This window comes from Scleropages formosus, chromosome 3 (genome assembly GCF_900964775.1).
Source record: "Scleropages formosus chromosome 3, fSclFor1.1, whole genome shotgun sequence".
Classification (NCBI taxonomy): Eukaryota; Metazoa; Chordata; class Actinopteri; order Osteoglossiformes; family Osteoglossidae; genus Scleropages; species Scleropages formosus.
The window spans coordinates 10322733-10342408 of record NC_041808.1 but is presented as its reverse complement, the minus strand read 5'-3'; the positions used below and the strand labels follow the sequence as shown (position 1 = coordinate 10342408).

The window sequence follows — 19676 nt, the reverse complement described above, 5'->3', positions numbered from 1 at the left end:
ATAGTTTAGGTAACATGTTCCCCTGAGCCTGTTCATCAACAGTATTAACATAACTTAGAAAAAGGACAAAAATCTTTATTGGAATAGTTTAGATCCAAGCAGTACATAATCACTTTAATAAGAGGGCGCTGCTGCCAAGCACCGCACAAACTGAACACACCTGAGCATGAGAGGAAAGACACCATGCAGTCTAACAGAGCTTAATGTTTTCAGTCTGAACCTCAGCTGCACTTACAAGTGAGCAAAGGTGAACAAAAAATTGGCAGGTGACTAAAAACACAATGAAGCTACTCTCCCAGCAAAGTTTTGTATCACGATTTTAATTTAATTTCAATGGCAATAAAGCTAAGAATTAAATATTTGAAATCAATGTAAATGTTAGAACAAGGTGCCTTAACAGTACTAGAACACAGGCTTATTCAAAATGACAGCAGGGATCTGGACAACCGTGGAAAGCCTTGGGAACTGGCTCCACTTTACTGCTACATTTCCATATGTGCAGCAATTGTAAAGAAATGGCTGGATTGTGGCAAAAACAAAGTCAAATTACACAACTTCAGGTTAATTGTTCCACTTATGTTCAAATCCGGTCTCGACAGATTCCCTGAAAAAGTGTCAGTTGAGCAGCATTTCCTGCTGGACTGCTGACTGCGTTGCACAAAAATTCAGGAGATAAATCCATTCAATGGTATGGATGAGCATACAGTCAGTTCACATGCGCAGCTTCAAGAAACATTCCAGTTTATATCAGCAAAGGCAAGTGTGGATTTTTTTTTTTTTTTTTAAACAGCAAAGTGCAAAGTGGCTAAGCTATAAATGGTAAATAGTGTTGAGAGGTTAGACCTTGCATAGATTAATCACACACACACTGTGAAGTTGGCGTACCAAACAAGTCTTAAGTGTAAGTATTTGTCCCTGAACTACAGCAACAGTAACAGCTTTGGTATTTAGTGCAGAGGAGCTACTGAACTCACTTTGAAAACACCAAACAGTATCTGCTTGAAATGCAAAAAACAAAATTGGGGGGGAAAAATGTGAGGTCACAATCTGAAGTGCCACTCTCCTTCACCCTCAACTAAAAACAGTCTTAACTGGTCAACTACTGACCACAGGAAGGAGTTTCACCCATCCTGTTACGGTCCCTCCATACATTTGAACAGAAGCTGTGTGTCTTTACACACTCGCAGGAAGCAGAGAAAGACCGTAGGATCAGTACGAGCTGGATGTGGCTGCCAGCACCTGGACCGTTCCAGAAGCTGACTGTGGTGGTCTAACCATTCGATTCACAGTGTCTTTGGGGCCTTCTGTGATGGTGACACCTGCAACACAAACTTCAGTTCAGTCTGATTTACTGTTACAAAGTGGACTCAAAGTGATGCAGAGCACCATACGATACAACTCATAGTGACTTGTACGTGATGAGAGGAAACCAAGCGTAACCAAACAAAGGCGGCAGTCTGTGGCTATACTGTTCTGAAATACCTCAGACCAAGGAAAGAGGAGAATAATTAATTTCAGACGGTCACTATGCCGCAACACCGCAGTGAGGTTTTACATCCTCCAACAAATTGTATAACTAATATGTTAAAGAAAACAATGCCTACCTTTCCAGCTTGTGCCAGTATTTATAAAATAACCTACAACAGAGGAGAGAAATAAGTCCAAAGTTGAGGCCTAGATGTCAGCACAAGTCCTTCAGTTTGCAAACAGCACATTTAAACTCCAGCAGTCAGCCTTCCTGCAGTGTCACTGTTTACCTGTTACCACTGTGTGCAGCTCAAAATATCACACAGGCATACCTATTTCTGGTTGATCCAGGATCAGCTGACACCCATAGAAGATATCAACTTTGCACTTTGAAAGACAGTGGACTTTGCACCAACCTGAGACTGATCTAGAATCAGCCACCGTTCTGTTGTGGTTTGGACATCCTGCCCACTCAGAGGCTCCCGCAAGCGTACCCTGACCTCCAGCAGTCCACCGGTGGGTTTTCGACCCTCAATAACCTGGGTGAGTGCAAATTCAAATTCACACAAACCTTAGACTAATGCAAGCAACTATCATTAGAAAGAAACCTAACAAGTATTTTTCTATACAGCCAAGTGTCTTTTGATCTAGAGTACAACTCACAAGCATAGAGCATGAACCATCAAGGAAGATGCAGTAATTGCCCAGCAAACACCACAGAAAGTCCTTTACTGTTGTGCTTTGAGTTTAGGTTTCAGTTTTTTCCATACTGCTATTTAGTCATTTACAGTTTCTAAAGCCCACCAGTGCACGCATGTGGTGTAAAGGGAAGGAAATCCTCACCTCGACAATCTCGCGCACTTCACTCTGTGTCTCCAGTTTGTCCAGCTTCAGGTGGGCTGCGCCGAGGGGCTTGTCGCTCCGAAGGAAACCACTGGGGACACATTGGGGGGTTGGAAAAATGCATGGCCCATGAGAAGAAATTTCATATGGTAATGGTCTTCCTGCAGCTGCGGGTGAACGTTTGTCAGCGTGTGTTTGAACTGCCTGATACTCACCCCTTGTGCAACACCTCCATCTTGAGGCCTTTGGACTGGATCACCCGCCGAAAGCCTCTGTGGTTGCGGTTGATGGTCAATGTGAAGCTCTGGTTGTACTCTGGTAGAAACAAAAACGCCCGTGCATACTTAACTTATCCGTGAAAGCACATCGGTGAACTTGACAGATCAAACTGATTTCACTTAGATGAGTGCTATAGTATGCAATGACTGCGCCTGTTTCCATGTGTTTGTAAATACAAAATCAATAAAAGTGCAATAATGCTGATGTACCTTGTTTAGAGGTTAAGTTCTATAAACATGACAATATACCTATAATAGAAAATACTTAGCAGGCCTTTAGTATTGTTAATATCAAATTCATTTAAAACTACAAAAAATTCAATTGCTTAAAATAAAAATGCACCATGTCCACAAATTCCTGTTCAAAGCTGATTATTGACCAGATGATCACAAACATGTTCCTCATCTTGTTATTCATCACAAGGAACATGAGAGATGACCTGTCAACACTGTAAAACAGACTCACTTCCGTTCTATTCGGTTGCCTTGAATTAACAATTAACAGCTTGGTGTGCAAAAACAGGTTGCGTTCATTCCTCCAAAAACAAATTTTAGAAAATGTAAGTGAAGAAAGATACTGCTATAATAAACGTGTCCTTGAGAATGCATAACTTTACTGTTTGTGAGCAAAAGAGCTGGTGTATATAGGAATGAACAGAAATCACGAACACACGTTGGTAACGGTCAAAATTCATCAAGTCACACTTATAATCAACAGACACAGCAAATGTGTGTAATGCACAGTCAGCAAATACATACACTTTACCTGGACAATTGCTGTTTTTGATAACAGCAGTTTTATGCTTCTGGGGTTGCTCCTGCAAATATGAAATATTAAATTACTTAATTTTAGCTGTAAATCCACTTGACTTCTCATTGTTCTGTTACAGGACTGTTTTGTTCTTACTTTTTCTTTACAGACTGTAATACATGACATGTATACATGATTATGTATAAACACTGGGTTAGATTCCGGCTTCTGTTGTTCCTATGTTAAAGTCGGTACTGTAATGGGAAATTGTACACCTGGAAGTCAGTCAGTCACAAACATAAGCAGAAAACCAGTAAACTCAGAGATATTCACTGTGCTGGGATATGGGAACTCAAACTTCACAAAAGCATCCAGGTCATTTGTTGCTATACCTGTAGGAACAGGAACAGAAAGACTAGTGAGTGAGGCCTTTGCTCTAAATCTACACAAATTTGAATAATATCACTTGCCACAACCAACCTTCGTACCTCCTATCAAACTCCATTCTACAGAAAGCTATTTCAGTCATGTGTGCTAGGAAAATCTGTGCTATCACTTACATTTATTCATTTAGCTGACACTATTCTCAAAAGAACTTACAATGTTAAGCTATCTACAACTATTTACCCATTTTTACACATAATTTTACTAGAGCAATTTAGAGCAAGTACCTTGCTCAAGGGTACTACAGCAGTAGATAAGGCTTGAACTGGTAAGCTTCAGATCCAAAGGCAGAAGCTGTAACCACTACGCTACCAGTATCTAAAGCTCTTCCGCTATTGTGGAACGCACTTTTTATACCTTCAATTTTACTTTGGGGACGTATGTGCTACATGAATAAGTGTAAATACACTGGGGCAGCACCATACCCTGTGGAGCTGGCAGGTTCATCGCTTTCACAATCACCACCACCATCTCTGTACTGCTGAGTTCTGGGAATATCCTGCAGAAGACGGTAAAGTCTTCATTACTGAACCTTATAGCCATCTAAGACAGCATTGAGAGGGAAAAGAGATTCTGGAAAACACACAGTGAGCCATCTTCTCCAAGCTTGCACAGGAACTGGTGGTTTTCTGCTCCAACATAGGAAGCCCCTCCTGCTCTTACCTAACAGTCTTGAAGGTTCTCTCCTCAAAGCGGTGCTTGGGGGGGTCCAGTCCTTGTGCCTGGGATAGCTTTAATATCTCCAAGTTCTTCTTACAACTTTCTGCCAATTTCTCAAACCTGAACAGTGTTTTAAAAAGAGGACAGCACTATGAAACGTCATCCTCTGTCATTATACTAATTCTGCAGTTGGGATTTGCAGACATGGAGCGACAGAGTACTCGGTGAGTTCTGAGCCACATTCTGGAACCGGTTGGTTGTCCACTCAGGCTGGGACTTAACACTAACAGAGCATGCTGTGTGGAAGGGGATCCTACCACCTCCTTCACCAGATCTGCTCCTCTGCTCTCACATACATTTCAGATGTCTACCAAAGGTTACTGGTCTAGTGTTAGGCTGTCCAACACATGACCTGTAACTGCATGTAACACGATCCTGTGAGAACATTTATAAAGAATTAATATTAATGCGACCCTGCCCGGGACTAGCAGTTGTTGATGATGGATGGATGGATGGATGTCTACCATCAATATTAGAAATTCTATTGAATCTCAGGGTAATGCAGTCATACTTAGGCACATGCTGTGTACCCAGGCTGGTAACAGAACAAGGCACAAACAAAAACCTTTTTTTTTTTTATAAGGCACATTTGTTAAAGATTGTTTTCAGAGAATGGGGGTGCGGTGGCGCAGTGGGTTGGACCACAGTCCTGCTCTCCGGTGGGTCTGGGGTTCAAGTCCCGCTTGGGGTGCCTTGCGACGGACTGACGTCCCGTCCTGGGTGTGTCCCCTCCCCCTCCGGCCTTACGCCCTGTGTTGCCGGGTTGGCTCCGGTTCCCCGCGACCCCGTATGGGACAAGCGGTTCTGAAAATGTGTGTGTTTTCAGAGAGTTGCTGATATAACTACAGAAGTAAAAAAAAAAAAATTGTGTGCTTCAATACAATTCAAGACAGACTATGGCTCCCGATATGGATGAGTTGATTTTAAGTGTGTGTCCAGCTTTAAGGAAAAGTTGAACTATTTCTTTTTTGGACTTTTACAAGAATATGTCATAAAAACATGCTATATCCACTGATATATCAGATAAATAACAGTGATAATACTTTAGAGTCAGTACATCACTTACTGTCATTTCTAAATGTGCAGCCCTCAAATCAGTTTACAATAATTACTGTGACCCTTGGCCAAAACGGAGTGGACTCCCCTAGTCTAGCATTTCAACTCACTGACAGCTATGTCACAATCACTGCCACTACAGCCCTGCACCTACTCTGGTAGCCTGCCATTCACCAATACAACAATCATTAGTTGTGAACGCTGCCCTTTTACAATCATACTCACTTTGTGGTCTCTGAAATGTTTCCCAGGTGGGTAAACTGCTTAGAGTATGTCAAACATTTCTGTAAAACAAACAGAACAGGAAGGTGCTGCTGTAAAAAGACCAATAAACTGAAAGGCATGTCATGGGGGAGACTAGCAAGAGGAATATGCACTAATAATTAGAAAATTATTATTTTACATAGCACCTTTAAGGGCAGATTTACTGTAAAATGAAGTAGGGTACAGCAATATAACAAAGACTCACAGCATAAAAATACCCCCCTCCCCAAAAAAAAGACAAAATAGTAAAAGAAATTAGAAAAAGGAGCACATATATGATTGACTTATTTGAAAATGATTCTCAACATGTATTTCTTAAATCTGCATATGATGGTGCCCAGGGCAGAAAAATAACCAATATAGCAAACATAACACATAATGCAGCCAATGTATATAATCAGTAGTACACATGGATTTAAAGAATTACAAATATGTGCAGTATTACCACGTCACTATCAAGCATTTGCGTTTGTCTTGTTTTTGCAAACGAAAAGCAAAAAAAAAGAAGCTTTGTGTTATGACACTTACATGTCTTACTGTGTAAAGAGGACTTCACAGCTGTGCAAACACCAAAGCTCCACTGAACACAGCTGGGAATTTTAGCCTGATGGTTTTACTTCCTTACCTCATACTGTTCCTTCAGCAGCTTGGACAGCTGAGAGTACACCTCCTCAGCCTTCTCCGACACCTGAACGTCACTGTGGTGTACAAGGATGAAGTCCCCATCTTCGTCTCCGGGAGGTGATGGCACCTGAAAGTAAAGTGGATGGTTAATGGTGACTCCATGGTCAAACGTATTTTCTACTACACAGAGGATGCCACTATATTGGTTCAAATCCCACTCGTGTGACCAGTGGACCATGACTTGCTTTTAATGAGTGCAAGTGAATGAAGGAGGGTTGATTCCCATATACCCTACACTAGCCAAGACTTGCCCAAATCACAGTAATCTTCATAAATCGTAACTGATTTCTCAGAAATTGCTACCTTAGCGAGGTCAACTGCTTTTCCACTCTTGGCAACCTCGATCATAGGGTCAAACCCTTTTGCTGTTCTCAGGAAGTTCCTGGCCTGCTCAAGGTCATTGTTCTGCTTTGCCTGCACGGCGGCCTTCAGGTACTGCTTCTTGCGCTCCTCTAGGAACTCGAGTTGCTGCTGGCCTACAGGAAGTCAACAAAAGATCAGATGTTTTCTGGTCTGAAAATGTTGTTGTTAGAAACAAAGAAACCTTATGCTTTTGAGTGTTTGAATGAGGGCCTGCAGAGACCTTTCAAAGGAAGTCCACCGCTATTGGCACAACTCTCAGGAGAAGGTGATGATGCCATCTTGTGGGCCTGCACAGAAGGTGGCACAGCCAGAGTGGGCTTCTTGGCTTTCTGTGGGGCGGATGGCTTACTCTGCATTTTGTAAAGCAAATGGAAATGTCACGTTCTATAAGGGCAACTTAGTTCCAGACATCTGGACTGAGGGCTTGTTAGTGCGAGCTGTTATTTCTATGTAGGAGAAACTCCCACCCCTTCAGGTTCCACTTGCTTGATGTCATCATCCTGAGATTCATTTCCTTCATCGGAAGCAAGTTTGTTAGCAGCCTCCAGCACCGCAACAATGCCTTGCTCAGCTCCTCCCCCTGCCTTCTCCTGTCCAGGGATTGGTGGAAAGCCTTACAGGTAATCAGAAGAAGCACATACTAGTTACTAGCCATGCAATGTTAGGTTTGTTAGCTTTAGAAAAAAAAAACTCAATATGTTGCACTGGCAAAAACAGAGTACTAGTTTCTTTTGGGCTGTTAAGACTCACCTGGTGGAATGGGCAACTCCTCAAAATTGACAGGTCTACCTGCCTTGTATGAGCGAATGGTACTCTGGTATTGCTGCAGAGAGACAGAACCCAGAGGTCAAACCAACAGAAATGCAACACCACCACAATGTTTTTGTTTCTCTGTAAACCAGGACAGCAGACCTTTGCAATGCGCTCATGCATACGAGCCTTGCGGGCATTCCCGCTCTCCTTGGCTTGAGCACAGGCCTCCTCATACTTGGCCATTCTCTGCTCCAGAGCCTCCAGGACACTGCTGGGCTGGGAAGGAGCAGCTGCAAGATAGGGGAAGGAGAGGAAAGGAGTTGTTTCCCACTACTTGCATTGTACAGCTTAGAAGCTATGCTATTCTACCTGCTGTCACGACAAGGTCGAAGCACCGTTTACCTGGGGCAGCTGGAACTGGGGGTGGGGCCTCGGTTTTCTGTATGTTTGTGGTGCTGAGTGAAGTCGCACTTCCTTTAGATTCCACTGCCAGGCAAGGAGGTAAAAAAAAAAATGTGATTTTTTTTTTTTTTTTAGACTTACAACAATGTTGTTTCTGTTTAAAATGTACAGAAACTGTTATCATACAATGCAGAAGATTTTTCTCCTTAAGCATTTTGTCTACTTTAGACCATATTTGTGTATACTGTGCAAAAGTGTGTACAGTTACCAATGTATCCAATGTCCTTTTAATCAAAGCATAAATAATGTGCAAGCTCCACTTTCCCTTCCTGTTCTAGTACCCTTGATCAAGGTACTTACCCTGAAATGATACAACAAAAATACCCTGCAGTATAAATGGGTCAATCACAGTAAACTGCTTTGGGACAAAATGTCAGCCAAGCAAGAAATCAATAAGCTGATAATGGCGCATTTGGCAGCGAGTGTTGGCATAGAGTTTTGAACAAGGCTATGACACGACACACTGTCTGAATGCACGTTAAGATCTATTCAAATATAGGAAGCCCTAAGGTTAGACAAGGAAATGTTCCCACAAGACACACTGGGAGCTGCACTGCTTTCCTGTATAGTACACTTCATCCGTGTCAGTAATTGACGATGACTGGGGTCTTAATCCTTACCTACTGGTTGCGAAGGGATATCACTTGGGTCAATGGGTTTCCCGTTGTCTAGCGCTTCGATCAGGGCGTCAAACCTCTGGACCAAACAAAGCACAACAAGGCCCTTGTCTCAACTCCTACATGCACAGCATGCTTCAGATAGTTTGGGAAATGGTCTAGAGAGCGGGTGCCAGAAAGGCACCGGAACAAATAGAACTTTGATAAGTGGGTTTTGCGTTTTGACATTGCCCAGCAAGCATGAAATCTGATCCAGGGTCAATGCTGAAAAATCTCCCTCAAAAGCCCAATAAATGTCACACAGGCATTCCACTGAACCAATTTAGTTTACAAGAAGAATGAAGCTGCTGTTTGTGCTCAATTCGGACACAACAAACAACCCTTTGCCCCGCTACAGCTGTGGAACAAAACCCAAAGGAGTCATCAAAACAACTAATTTCAGGTCACCAAATACCATATAGCTGACATTGCACCATCCCTCACCATTCACATAGTAATCCTGCAAACCCATTTATAAATTGAAGTTTGTGCCAACACAGCAGGTAATGCTAGAACCTCACAGTACCTGGGTTTCATATCTGGACATGGGTCTGAATTGGGATCAGTTTGTGTGGAGTTTGTATGTTCTCCCCATGTTCACACTTTTCTTCCAGGTCCTCTTAAATTCCTACAGTCCAGGGACACGTGTTTCAGGAGAACTGGAGACTCTGAACTGGCTGTAGTCTGTATGTGTGAATGAAGGAGTTCAACTTGTCCTGGAGAGGGTGTGGCCTGCCTCATGCCCTAAACTTCTGATACAGGCACCCATTACCATGACCGTGCACTAGGCAAGCAGCTCTTGATAACATGTTCCTCCTTACTCCTAAAACCACAACAGAGGAGACCTGTTGTTACCTTACTGGTCTTCATGAATTCCTTTGCCTTTTCTATGTCTCCGACCTGCTTGGCCTTTACAGCTGCAACCCTGTACTCTCTCTGACGCTCCAGGAGCCGAGCCTTGGTAGACTCCCCCTCTCCACCTGGGAAATGAACAAGAGCAAAGTGTCAGTCAGCCATCTCAACAATTCTTTCAAAGGCCACTTCAAAGTTTTTTGGATCAGGTTGAAGAAAAGAAAAAAAAAAAAAAAAAAAAAAAAAAAAGTTATTTCTCACTGCTGCATCAAAATCTATCCTCAGATAAGGGTTTATTTCCCTCTAAGCAAGTTATACATGATTTGCATTTTACGTCACACACTCCTGAACTGCCTTCATGAAGGTGCAATGCCTGTTCCACTCAGTGAGTGGAAACAACATTCTACTCCTAATATAACTCTTCTTCACAGACATTTTCTCAGATGTGTGCAAAGAGTTTGTTTCATACAGGGAAAAGTGAGTCCTGGAGGGCAATGTCACACTCACCTCCAGGAGATTCAACAGACTTCTCCACAGCACCCTGGATCAGCTGCTCTGGATCTGGAGGGCACTCATCCATCATGGGTCCAGTGTCAGAGGAAAGGACTGGCGGCTCTGGGGGCACCGGCTTGGGGACGGTCAGTGCAGGGGCTGTACTGTGGGCCCCAAGGGCCACTGGAGGGGGTATTTCTGCTTCATCAATCTTCTTTCCTTTCTTCACAGAGGAGAGCATGGTCTCGAGAGTCTGAGTGTAAACACGGAACCACAGTCAGTGATGACTTCATCTTACCACACTTTTGCTTTCAGTGTCAGGATAAGAGTAGACTGTTCTGGTCACAAAATAGCTTCATCTCCATGGCCACACCCACCTTGAGGCCTCTGTCATATCTTCGCGCTTTAGATGACTCTCCTGAGGCGTTGGCATTCGCTATAGCAGTTTTATACATGCCTATCCTCTCCTCCAAGGTATGCTGTAGATTGCCAGGGGCAGCAGAAACTTTCACTTCCTGCTGTGAGGAAAAAACTATATTAAAGACAGAAAAGGCAAGACAAAAATTCCTCCCTAGTAAGAATATCTTCCTTTAACAGCAAGTTTCAGCTGGATTCAAATTCTCACACCTAGTCCAAGTACGTTCAGGAGAGCTGATAGTACAGTAGTTTAGCACACAGACACTTATCCTGAAATTACTGGTTAAAATCCCCAAATGAACCCTAATGTAGTACCTGTGAGCAGAATACACACACACACTGTCCGAAACCACTTGTCCCGAGCGGGGTCGCGGTGAACAGGAGCCTAACCCGGCAACAAAGGGTGCAAGGCTGGAGGGGGAGGACACACACCCAGGATGGGATGCCAATCTGTCGCAAGGCACCCTAAGCAGGACTTGAACCCCAAACCTGCCAGACAGCAGGAGCCGGCCAAGCACCGTGCCCCCCTTCATGAGCAGAATACTTCACCTGAATTCTTCCAGTGAAGTGAACAATGAAAAGGCAAAATAAAAACCCACAAAACTGTCTGCTCCCCTATAATATACTGTCCGACAGCTTCTGACCTTCCACAGTTTCTAGGCACTGAAGCGCTCTTGCTTTTGGCCCCTGTATTTGATTTCACAAAACACCTTATGACGAGCAAACATCTACACTCAGATTTAAATGATGCTGAAACAGAAAACGGCACTTGGGAAGGTCTGGAAAAACATGGACACAAGGAAGTCTTTCACTGCCGGGTGCCACCCCGATGAAACGCACTGGGCCAGGAACAGGAAGCATTAGCCATGTTTTCCATTTACAGCGCAAAACCGCCCTAATTTTTTTTCACAGCCTCTGTTATTATGGACAGAGGCAGACTGTATTTGCATTGTAGCTCACTACATGTATTACTGTTACAACACTGAAAAGCTGCATAAATAACAGCATATCTCATAAGTCTGTTAGATCAGTGTTTAGGGCATAAAATTAACATTAAAGACATAGCAAACAAGGAAAAACAAGGCAGACTGTATAATGAAAGCTACTACACTGGCAATCACATTCAAACTTTATGAACCATAACAACCAACACTGTTTTAATGTTTTGGGGATGCTGCAGGTTTGCAGTACACTCATCCACTACATTTATTTATTTAGCAGATGTTTTTCCCCAAAATCATGTACATCTTAAGAGAAATATAAGTGTATTACAACAAAGGGAGCATATTTTCATTAAATTTTCTTTCAACATTTATGTACATGATCTTTCATGAAATTTCAACCAATAGCTTGCTGTTATCCTACAAATCCAGTAATCTTTAATTACTACATTATTATAGAAGAAAAAATATTAATTCTAATAAAAATGACAATCCATTGTTCTTACTTCTACTCCAAAGGGAGACCTTAAACTTTCAGACATAGAATGCTGATTTAGCTTTTTAAATGCATGCTTATGTTTGCTACTGCAACCACAGGTAGTTAAAACATTAACAAACTAGAGTATTAAAAATACTTTGCAGATAAAATTCCATTAAATAAGTATATTGCTGTTGTAACTCCAGGTATTCTATTTTAACATGTCATACAACTTTTCCATTACGACATTAGACATCATTTATAGCGATGTTTAGTGAAATTGGGATTGTTTATCCCCCCCGAAAGAAAACTAATTTCATTAGCTGTTTTTTTTCCAATATTTGGTCAGTTTTCAGGAACAAATTATGACTGGATAATAGGTTTTCTGCTTTAATGTTGTCACAGTATTGCAAAATACCAGCAGCTTGTTTGTTCAGCACCTGCTGAGGCGACTCTGGTGTCTCGGCTGGAGAAGTTTCAGGTGTGCTGACAGAGATGGTGGATTCTTCACCATCTGGCTCTTTATCTTCAACAATCTCCTGCAGCTCAGCCTGGTGGATTCAGTTGTGGGTACACACACATGCAGATGTAATGTTACTATAAAATCCTTGTGGTGTTTGACCTCAGTAGGAGGAAAAAAAAGATATCTACCAGTAGATCCTCATCGTTCTCCAGACCCTCATCACTGTCATCATCATCTTCATCTTTCATGCATTCCACTGCCATTTTTTCAATATGCTCCATGGGTAGGGGAGCTGTGTGCAATCACACAAACACATCTTAACACACCCCAGACCTGGGGCAACGTCTGCAGCATTATGCTCAGGAAAAAAAAAAAAAATCAATAACATGCATCAATTCTGCTTACAACTTGTCATAGTCTTTATGTGAACTACCATCAGCAATTCCACTAAGACTTTATTGCTCAAATTCAACATATTGATCAGTCAGAAATAAAAAGCACTTCTTACCCTTAGCTTTTGCTTTCGGTCTCCCAGCGCCAGCTTGTTTCTTTCCAACAATAGCGGCAAACTCTGCCTCCAAGTCTGGGTCGTCAAGGTTCCCTTCCATGTCCATCATCTCCTCGGGACTGAAGTCCACAAACAGCCCCATCTGCCACGGAGGTGTCCACAGGACAGCAGGACATTTACAACACGCCTTCACCCATTGCGGCCACCGTTCAGACATGCGTTGACCTGACATCCTCAAGCCTCGTCCAGCCTTACCGACCCCATTGCAACATCACAAGCTCGCTCACCTGCGAACGACACCTGCTCTATGGCGCAGATCGGCGTTCCTGATCTAACTGCTCCGTTTCCTCATTGCAGAGACACTTTGCATGGGCCCAGCCCCTTCTGCCATGATGGACATGGACACCTGTCCTGCTGACACCCACCTGTTTGGCCGCAGCTGCCCCTTGACCTTTCCGCACCGGGGCTTTCTTGTTCTTCCTTCCCAACATGATGCTCAGTGGGGCTGGAACCAGAAAGGAAGAGAAAGAAAATGAACATAACTGAAAGAGGAGAGGAATGGCCCTCTTACTTTGGCAGACATTTCCCTCTTATTAAACCATCATGATTAAACCAAAACGTCATTCCACATTGCCCCCAACTTTTTCTCTTTTTATTTTTAAATAAAAAAAAACTAAAGAACCAAAAACACCAATACAATTACAAATCATTATAGCAGCTGAGTCACCTGAGGCGATAGCCCAGCTAGCTAATGTTATAACTATCATTTCAGAGAAGATAAATTCAGCTTTGACGACATTAATTTAATGTAAGACTGCCTACTATAATATACATATATAAATATATATACATAAAAGGTTGCCTGAGGTCATTTTAATTACTACTAGCATTGCAATAACGAACGAAGTACAAGTACTAGCAGCATGCTAGGTGTACCGCTAGCGCTAGCAGGACAGGTACCGAATGCTCCGTCAAAATCTCGAGAAAACACCTAATTTGAAGGCAAGAAACCACACATATCGAGCCTTATACCTCGGAACTGGTCAGGGCTGAATTCTCCTGGACATGCGGAGTAAGCGAAACCCGCAAAGTTCCCTAAATCTGTGTCTTATCCTTCGCTCACCTCGCGTCTGTTTCCGCGCAGCCCGAAAGCAGATTCACGCGCGAACATGTGACCCGCAGAGGGCGCCGCGTGGCGCCACCGCGTGGACGGTTCCGGTGTCATCGTTTACTTCCATTTGGCAGACGCTTCTTGCGCGAGCGAGGTGGCCAACACTTCGGTTTTTTTTTTTTTTTTTTTTTTGCAAATTAATTAATCAGACGCTAGGTTTGTATATTAATTAAAGTAGTTACTATGATTTACCCGTTTATAAAGAAGGTAAGAACCTTGACTAAGGGTAATTGGAGAGAAGGAGTGGAATTCAAATATTATTCCTTCAGATTGCAAAACTGCAGTCCTAATCCCACACCACATGCTGGTCATAATAAAAAAATAGTTATTATTGTTACTAACAACTACTCAATGTTTTAATGACTCAAGGTTTTTTTTTTTTAAATCTTTTCATACAACTGGATAAGTCAGTGTCCCTAACCACATTACTCATTTTTTTTTTTTTAAATCAAAAACACACAAAAACACATCCAGACGGTACATCATTAAAACCTTTCTGATCATAATCCTGACAGAGATTATTCATTTATCTAAACAGAAACTCAAAGAGAGGGAAAAAAAAAACAACAGAGATTGAAAACAAGTATAAACATCCCCTTTCACAACAAAACTTGGGACTTTAAAACCTACATCACTTAGATATGTTAAAACATAACCTTGTGGAACACTGAATTTAGCTTCAGTTTTTTAATGGAAAGCGCAGCCTTAACTAGTACAAGTTCACATTACAAGTGACGTCAGCACAGTTTTTCATTAAAGTAGTAGACAGTCGACATTTATAAAATCTAAAAAGAGCCGTGTAGTAGTTTATGCTATTCATTTGTCCCAGTAGTATTAAAGGAGAGACCGACAATTAATGGTTTAAAAACATTTTACTGACACTTCCTATACAAGTCCTCACATGCCCGCTACTTCCGTAATACAATATTAAGGTCCAATCAGCTTCAAGCATTCGACGCCGCTGCCACGGAAACCCGTCGCGCGCTGTTTTCAAACGAGCCAATCAGGAGTGCCTGTGCGGTTTTTTAAAAATGGTCCTCGTGGGGGGCTGTTGATGCATCATCTTGAAAAGCGAGTACAGCAGTTCGAGAGGGAGCCGCTGTGAAAGTCGGAGTTCGCTTGTCAAGCTTTAATTTTAAATCTTGAACAAAGGAGCAGCTGAGCGCGGAAGTTTTTCTGAAGGATCGTAGCCTCTTAAGAACATTCCGAAACAACTTAGTGTGGCCTGTAAGTGAGTATGTCACGTGTCGGCAATCCTTCAATAAATTTGTTGACTGTACGTATCATGACCAGGCGTGTCGACCTTCGCTGAACCATGTTTTCCAGGTGATACGTTAGCTTATGTGGCTAAGGGAATGCTGTCAGTTTATAGTGGCAATGATTGGTCGTGAAGAGAAATCGCACGAGGACACAGCTGGAGACATTGATTGTTACGTGAACGGATTTGCCAGTTTGAATGGGCTCTGTGCTGTTTAATAATTCCAGTGTTTTGGGTCTCTCTGTACAATCAACAAGTATGCAGCTGCCGCCCGCAGCCTCGTGCAACTTCCTTACATCTGTCTCGCATCTAGTAACACGTGTTCCTCCCTTAGTCACAATGTTAAAACATCCCAAAAACAATAACATCTCGTTTCCCTCCTTCTCTGCTTCTACAAACGCAGATTCTTCCGTGCTGCCGCAGGTCCAAAGAAGGCGAGGCCTAATGACTCACTTCGGGTTCGAGAGCGAGGTGCAAAACCTGCTGAAGCTCGACATGCCCGTGTCGAGCGCGCTCACGGCGCGTTACCACCGCAAAGGCAGCTCGTCCAGCGCGGCCACCTTAGGCGTGCTGTCGCCCGGAAAGACGGGGAACAGATCGCTGAGCCTGTCCAAGACTCCCAGCAAGACGCCTGGTGTGTGTGTGTGTGTGTGTGTGTGTGTGTGTGTGTGTGTGTGTGTGTGGGCGTGCGTGCGCCGCACCCCTCTCCGGGCTCCCTGTACAAGAGCTGATCCAGGTGAGGATCATGCTGGGTTTTGCTCCTGTCTGACTGCTGCCTCTCCCCACCACAGGGAAGAATGGCAAAGGCCGCTGCACGCCCTCCAAGCCGGGCGGCGACCGCTTCATCCCTTGTAGAAACGGCAAACAGATGGAGGTTGCCAGCTTCCTGCTCTCCAAGGAGAACGATCCTGTGGACCCCAACATTTCGTCAGTAAGCAAAGCCCACCAGATCTTTCCCCAGCCCCTTCGCTCATGTACCCTTATTCCTTTAAGTGATGTTTCTGCAGCAACTTGCAGTGTCAAGCTACTCGCAATCTATGCGTTTGTACTGAGGCAATAGGTGGCTAATAGTGGCTTGATCTCCTGTTTTTGGACTCAGAAACCCCAAGTTCAAATCCCACCTCCTGCTTTAGGATCCTTAAGCAAGGCACTAACCCTGAATTGCTCCAGTAGAAATTACTTAACTGTATGAACTAAGTCAAGTTTCTTTAAAAGAAAAGCCCCAGCAGCATGAATAAATGTATGTCTTAAGAGTATTACAGCAGGGTTTTGGATTCAGACCTGGATCCTTTACCAGTGACTAACTGGTACCCCCTCTTCCTTCTGTTATACTGATAAAATGACAATTTGCCACTCTCCGTTGTAGGAACAGAAGGCCTGGGCCATGAATCTCAATGGTTTTGACATTGATGAAGCAAAAATCTTGCATTTGGGAGGCAAGCCCCAGAATGTTTCAGAAGGTAATGCTACATTAAGTTGTTACTGGATCTAAATGAGTGACATTGTGATGTATAACATGTTTCCAATTTCTCATCGTTCAAGGGTATCACAACAGCCTGAAAGTTTTGTACAGCCATGTTCCCACCCCAGCATCTACAAAGAAGACCAGATACATTTCATCGGTGCCTGACAGAATCCTTGATGCTCCAGATCTCCGAAACGATTTCTGTAGGTGGTTGGACAGTAGCATCTGCTGTACCTCAAGTCATGGCTTCATCTCAATGCTTGGCAGCTTTTATTTGCCTTTCCAATACAAGAGTGACTGTCTTAAACTAACAGTATTGTCTTCTACTGGCCAGATCTGAACTTGCTGGACTGGAGCAGTCAGAACCTCCTGGCTGTAGCACTGCACAACAATGTATACCTGTGGAATGCCACCCATGGAGACATCATTTTCCTTATGAAGCTGGAACAGGAGGAAGACTACATTTGTTCCATCAGCTGGAGTAAAGATGGAAACTTCATTGCCATAGGAACAAGTGACAACAAAGTCCAAGTAAGTATAGCCCTCAATTTGCTGTTTAAATAGATAACCCAGTTTGCTGATGGTCTAGCCTTTGTGGATAGTGTTGATGGTACTGACTTTTTTCAGCTTTCTAATGCTTTGGAACTGCATGATGTGAGAAGCTTTACATAAAGCTTTAGGGTTCAAGTTGTTACCCATTTGGCAAAGTCTCTTCCTTGGACATTGACACCAGCCCTCAGCTTGAAAGATTTGCTTTATCACAAACCTCATTTCAGCTTGTCACGGTTGTCTGGTATCCGTTGTACCTACTTTTAGACAACCCCAAATAACATACCAGAGCAAGATGCGCTGTTGAGTTGATGATCCTTAATCAAAGGACACAATGTCTAAAGGGAAACATCAGTCCATTAGTACTGAGCCAAACCATCTGCTTTTCAGTTGTGGGATGTAGAGAACCAGAAGCGGCTGCGTTGTATGGCCAGCCACACGTCCCGCGTTGGTGCCCTCAGCTGGAATAATCATGTTCTGTCCAGGTACAGACCTACAAATGCTCATCTTCACTGGCAGCATGAGCAGTTGCACTTATGTTAATTCAACATATTAAAATTACCAGTAAAAATCAGACTTGGTATTAAAGTATGCAGCTTGCTGTAATATTTGCAGTTAAGTTGCAAACTGCCCTAGGTTTCTTCTGTGAGGTATGTTGCGGCTCATCTTGAAATTGCTGACAATCTGTTTAACAGTGGCTCCAGGTCTGGACACATCCATCATCATGATGTCAGAGTAGCAGACCACCACATCTTCACACTGACCGGGCACTCGCAGGAAGTCTGTGGACTCAAGTGGTCTCCAGATGGCAAGTACTTGGCAAGCGGTGGAAATGACAACTTGGCCTACGTGTGGCCAGGAGTGCAAGAAGGTGGCAACCAAGCTGCCATCAACTGCTTCAATCACCAAGGAGCTGTCAAGGTTGGCATTGAAGCATTCTATGAAAGCTTGTTCATTCTTAGGTGTTTCTATATATGAAATATTCAATCCCTCCTCTCCACAGGCATTGGCCTGGTGCCCATGGCAAGCAAATATTCTTGCAACTGGAGGAGGCACAAGTGACCGACACATTCGCATCTGGAATGCTAGCACAGGGTCTTGTATTTCTTCCCTGGACACGGAATCTCAAGTAACACACTTAAACTGTTCTGTTTTTCTTTCCTTTTTTTTAATTGACATTGAGCTAATTATTGATTTAATTGCCTTTTCAGATTTCTTCACTAGTGTTTGCACCAAACTACAAGGAGCTTGTTTCTGGCCATGGTTACACGCATGATAGTCTCATTATTTGGAAGTACCCCTCCATGACTAAAGTGGCAGAGCTCTCAGGTATGTTTGACTTGGGACTTTGTTTGCAATCTTGTGGGGTTTTTAGGGGTAACATCTCAATGACTTTGTTAAAATTATTCCAATAGATGGAAGGTGCTGCTAAGGTCATTCAGCTTTAGTTCTGTTTATGTATACTGTACCTCTTGTACCATGTTATAACTTCTAATATACAGTACAATGGATTGATGTGTTATCGTCAACCTTTCAGGGCATGGAGGCAGAGTTCTGAACCTGACAATGAGTCCTGACTGCTCCACAATAGCTTCGGTAGCTGCTGACGAGACAGTCCGACTGTGGAAGTGTTTTGAATTGGATCCTGTGAAAAAGAAGGCAAAGGAACGCATGGCTAAATCTACCAGCATTATTCATCAGGGAATTCGATAACTGTTCAAGTGATTTGTGAACTTCTATGTTTTGTAACTGATTTTAATTTAATTAAAGCTGTTTAAAATTGACATGGTCATTTCTGAACTGTTAGTTTTGGCTTGGATGCTGCTGTAGTATGAATTTACATATTTTTATCCTCTAAGGCAAGGGATGGCTTGCTGAAGCCAGCACTGCCTGGAGGTTCCTTGTTTTTGTACAAGGAAGGCCATAGTTACCTTTTTGCCATTTGATCATTGGGCAAAGGGAATTCAGAGTGTCTTATATGGGGAGAATTGCAAATAAAGAACAAGAACCAAGTGGTTTTGTAACTTCTGTATGGTTGTTGGTTTGATAACCTACATCTAAAGGCTGGAGACACAATTGAAAGGTGCTTTGTAAGCTGCTGTAGCTTTGGCTCCCTCTATACATTACAGCTGGACCTGAGATTCAAACCTGCAACCTTTGGGTTCAAAGCCCCCTAACCTTATATAAGGCTAACTTTCCCTTAAAACTATGTATAGGTATAGTCTACCTTACATCAAGGGAGAGATGCAAAGATAACAAAATTCCATTATGCTACTCTATAGTGGTAAAGTAGATGCATCCCTTTGAAACCAAGGACAACTTTTCTAGTTCTCCCCTTCAG

General features: G+C 43.0%; 2 protein-coding genes across 4 annotated transcripts; one reads left to right on the top strand and one right to left on the bottom strand.

The window, feature by feature from the left end:
- Positions 1-7: 7 nt before the first annotated feature.
- cc2d1b (coiled-coil and C2 domain containing 1B) lies at positions 8-14048 on the bottom strand. Of its 2 annotated transcripts, none has more exons than XM_018734866.2 (26): positions 13925-14048; positions 13318-13397; positions 12893-13034; positions 12573-12676; positions 12362-12472; positions 10463-10603; positions 10101-10338; positions 9597-9721; positions 8706-8781; positions 8026-8109; positions 7783-7913; positions 7621-7693; positions 7338-7483; positions 7091-7220; positions 6811-6983; positions 6449-6574; positions 5785-5843; positions 4447-4563; positions 4209-4282; positions 3673-3731; positions 3355-3406; positions 2526-2625; positions 2311-2401; positions 1884-2006; positions 1605-1637; positions 8-1319 (listed from the first exon to the last, which is right to left on the bottom strand). In XM_018734866.2, the coding sequence occupies exons 2-25, from the start codon at positions 13381-13383 to the stop codon at positions 1626-1628; spliced, it is 2553 nt and encodes an 850-aa protein (XP_018590382.1). In that variant the 5' UTR covers positions 13384-13397; positions 13925-14048; the 3' UTR covers positions 8-1319; positions 1605-1625. The 2 variants fall into 2 exon arrangements, with proteins under 2 accessions (XP_018590382.1, XP_018590384.1); XM_018734868.2 differs by having other exon boundaries at positions 10463-10600.
- A 1086-nt stretch (positions 14049-15134) lies between these two features.
- cdc20 (cell division cycle 20 homolog) lies at positions 15135-19315 on the top strand. 2 transcript variants are annotated; one of them, XM_018734737.1, is made up of 11 exons: positions 15135-15290; positions 15725-15955; positions 16113-16252; positions 16688-16781; positions 16864-16989; positions 17121-17317; positions 17726-17820; positions 18031-18256; positions 18339-18464; positions 18547-18664; positions 18873-19315. In XM_018734737.1, the coding sequence occupies exons 2-11, from the start codon at positions 15766-15768 to the stop codon at positions 19046-19048; spliced, it is 1488 nt and encodes a 495-aa protein (XP_018590253.1). In that variant the 5' UTR covers positions 15135-15290; positions 15725-15765; the 3' UTR covers positions 19049-19315. The 2 variants fall into 2 exon arrangements, with proteins under 2 accessions (XP_018590253.1, XP_018590254.1); XM_018734738.1 differs by having other exon boundaries at positions 15147-15294.
- Positions 19316-19676: the final 361 nt, after the last annotated feature.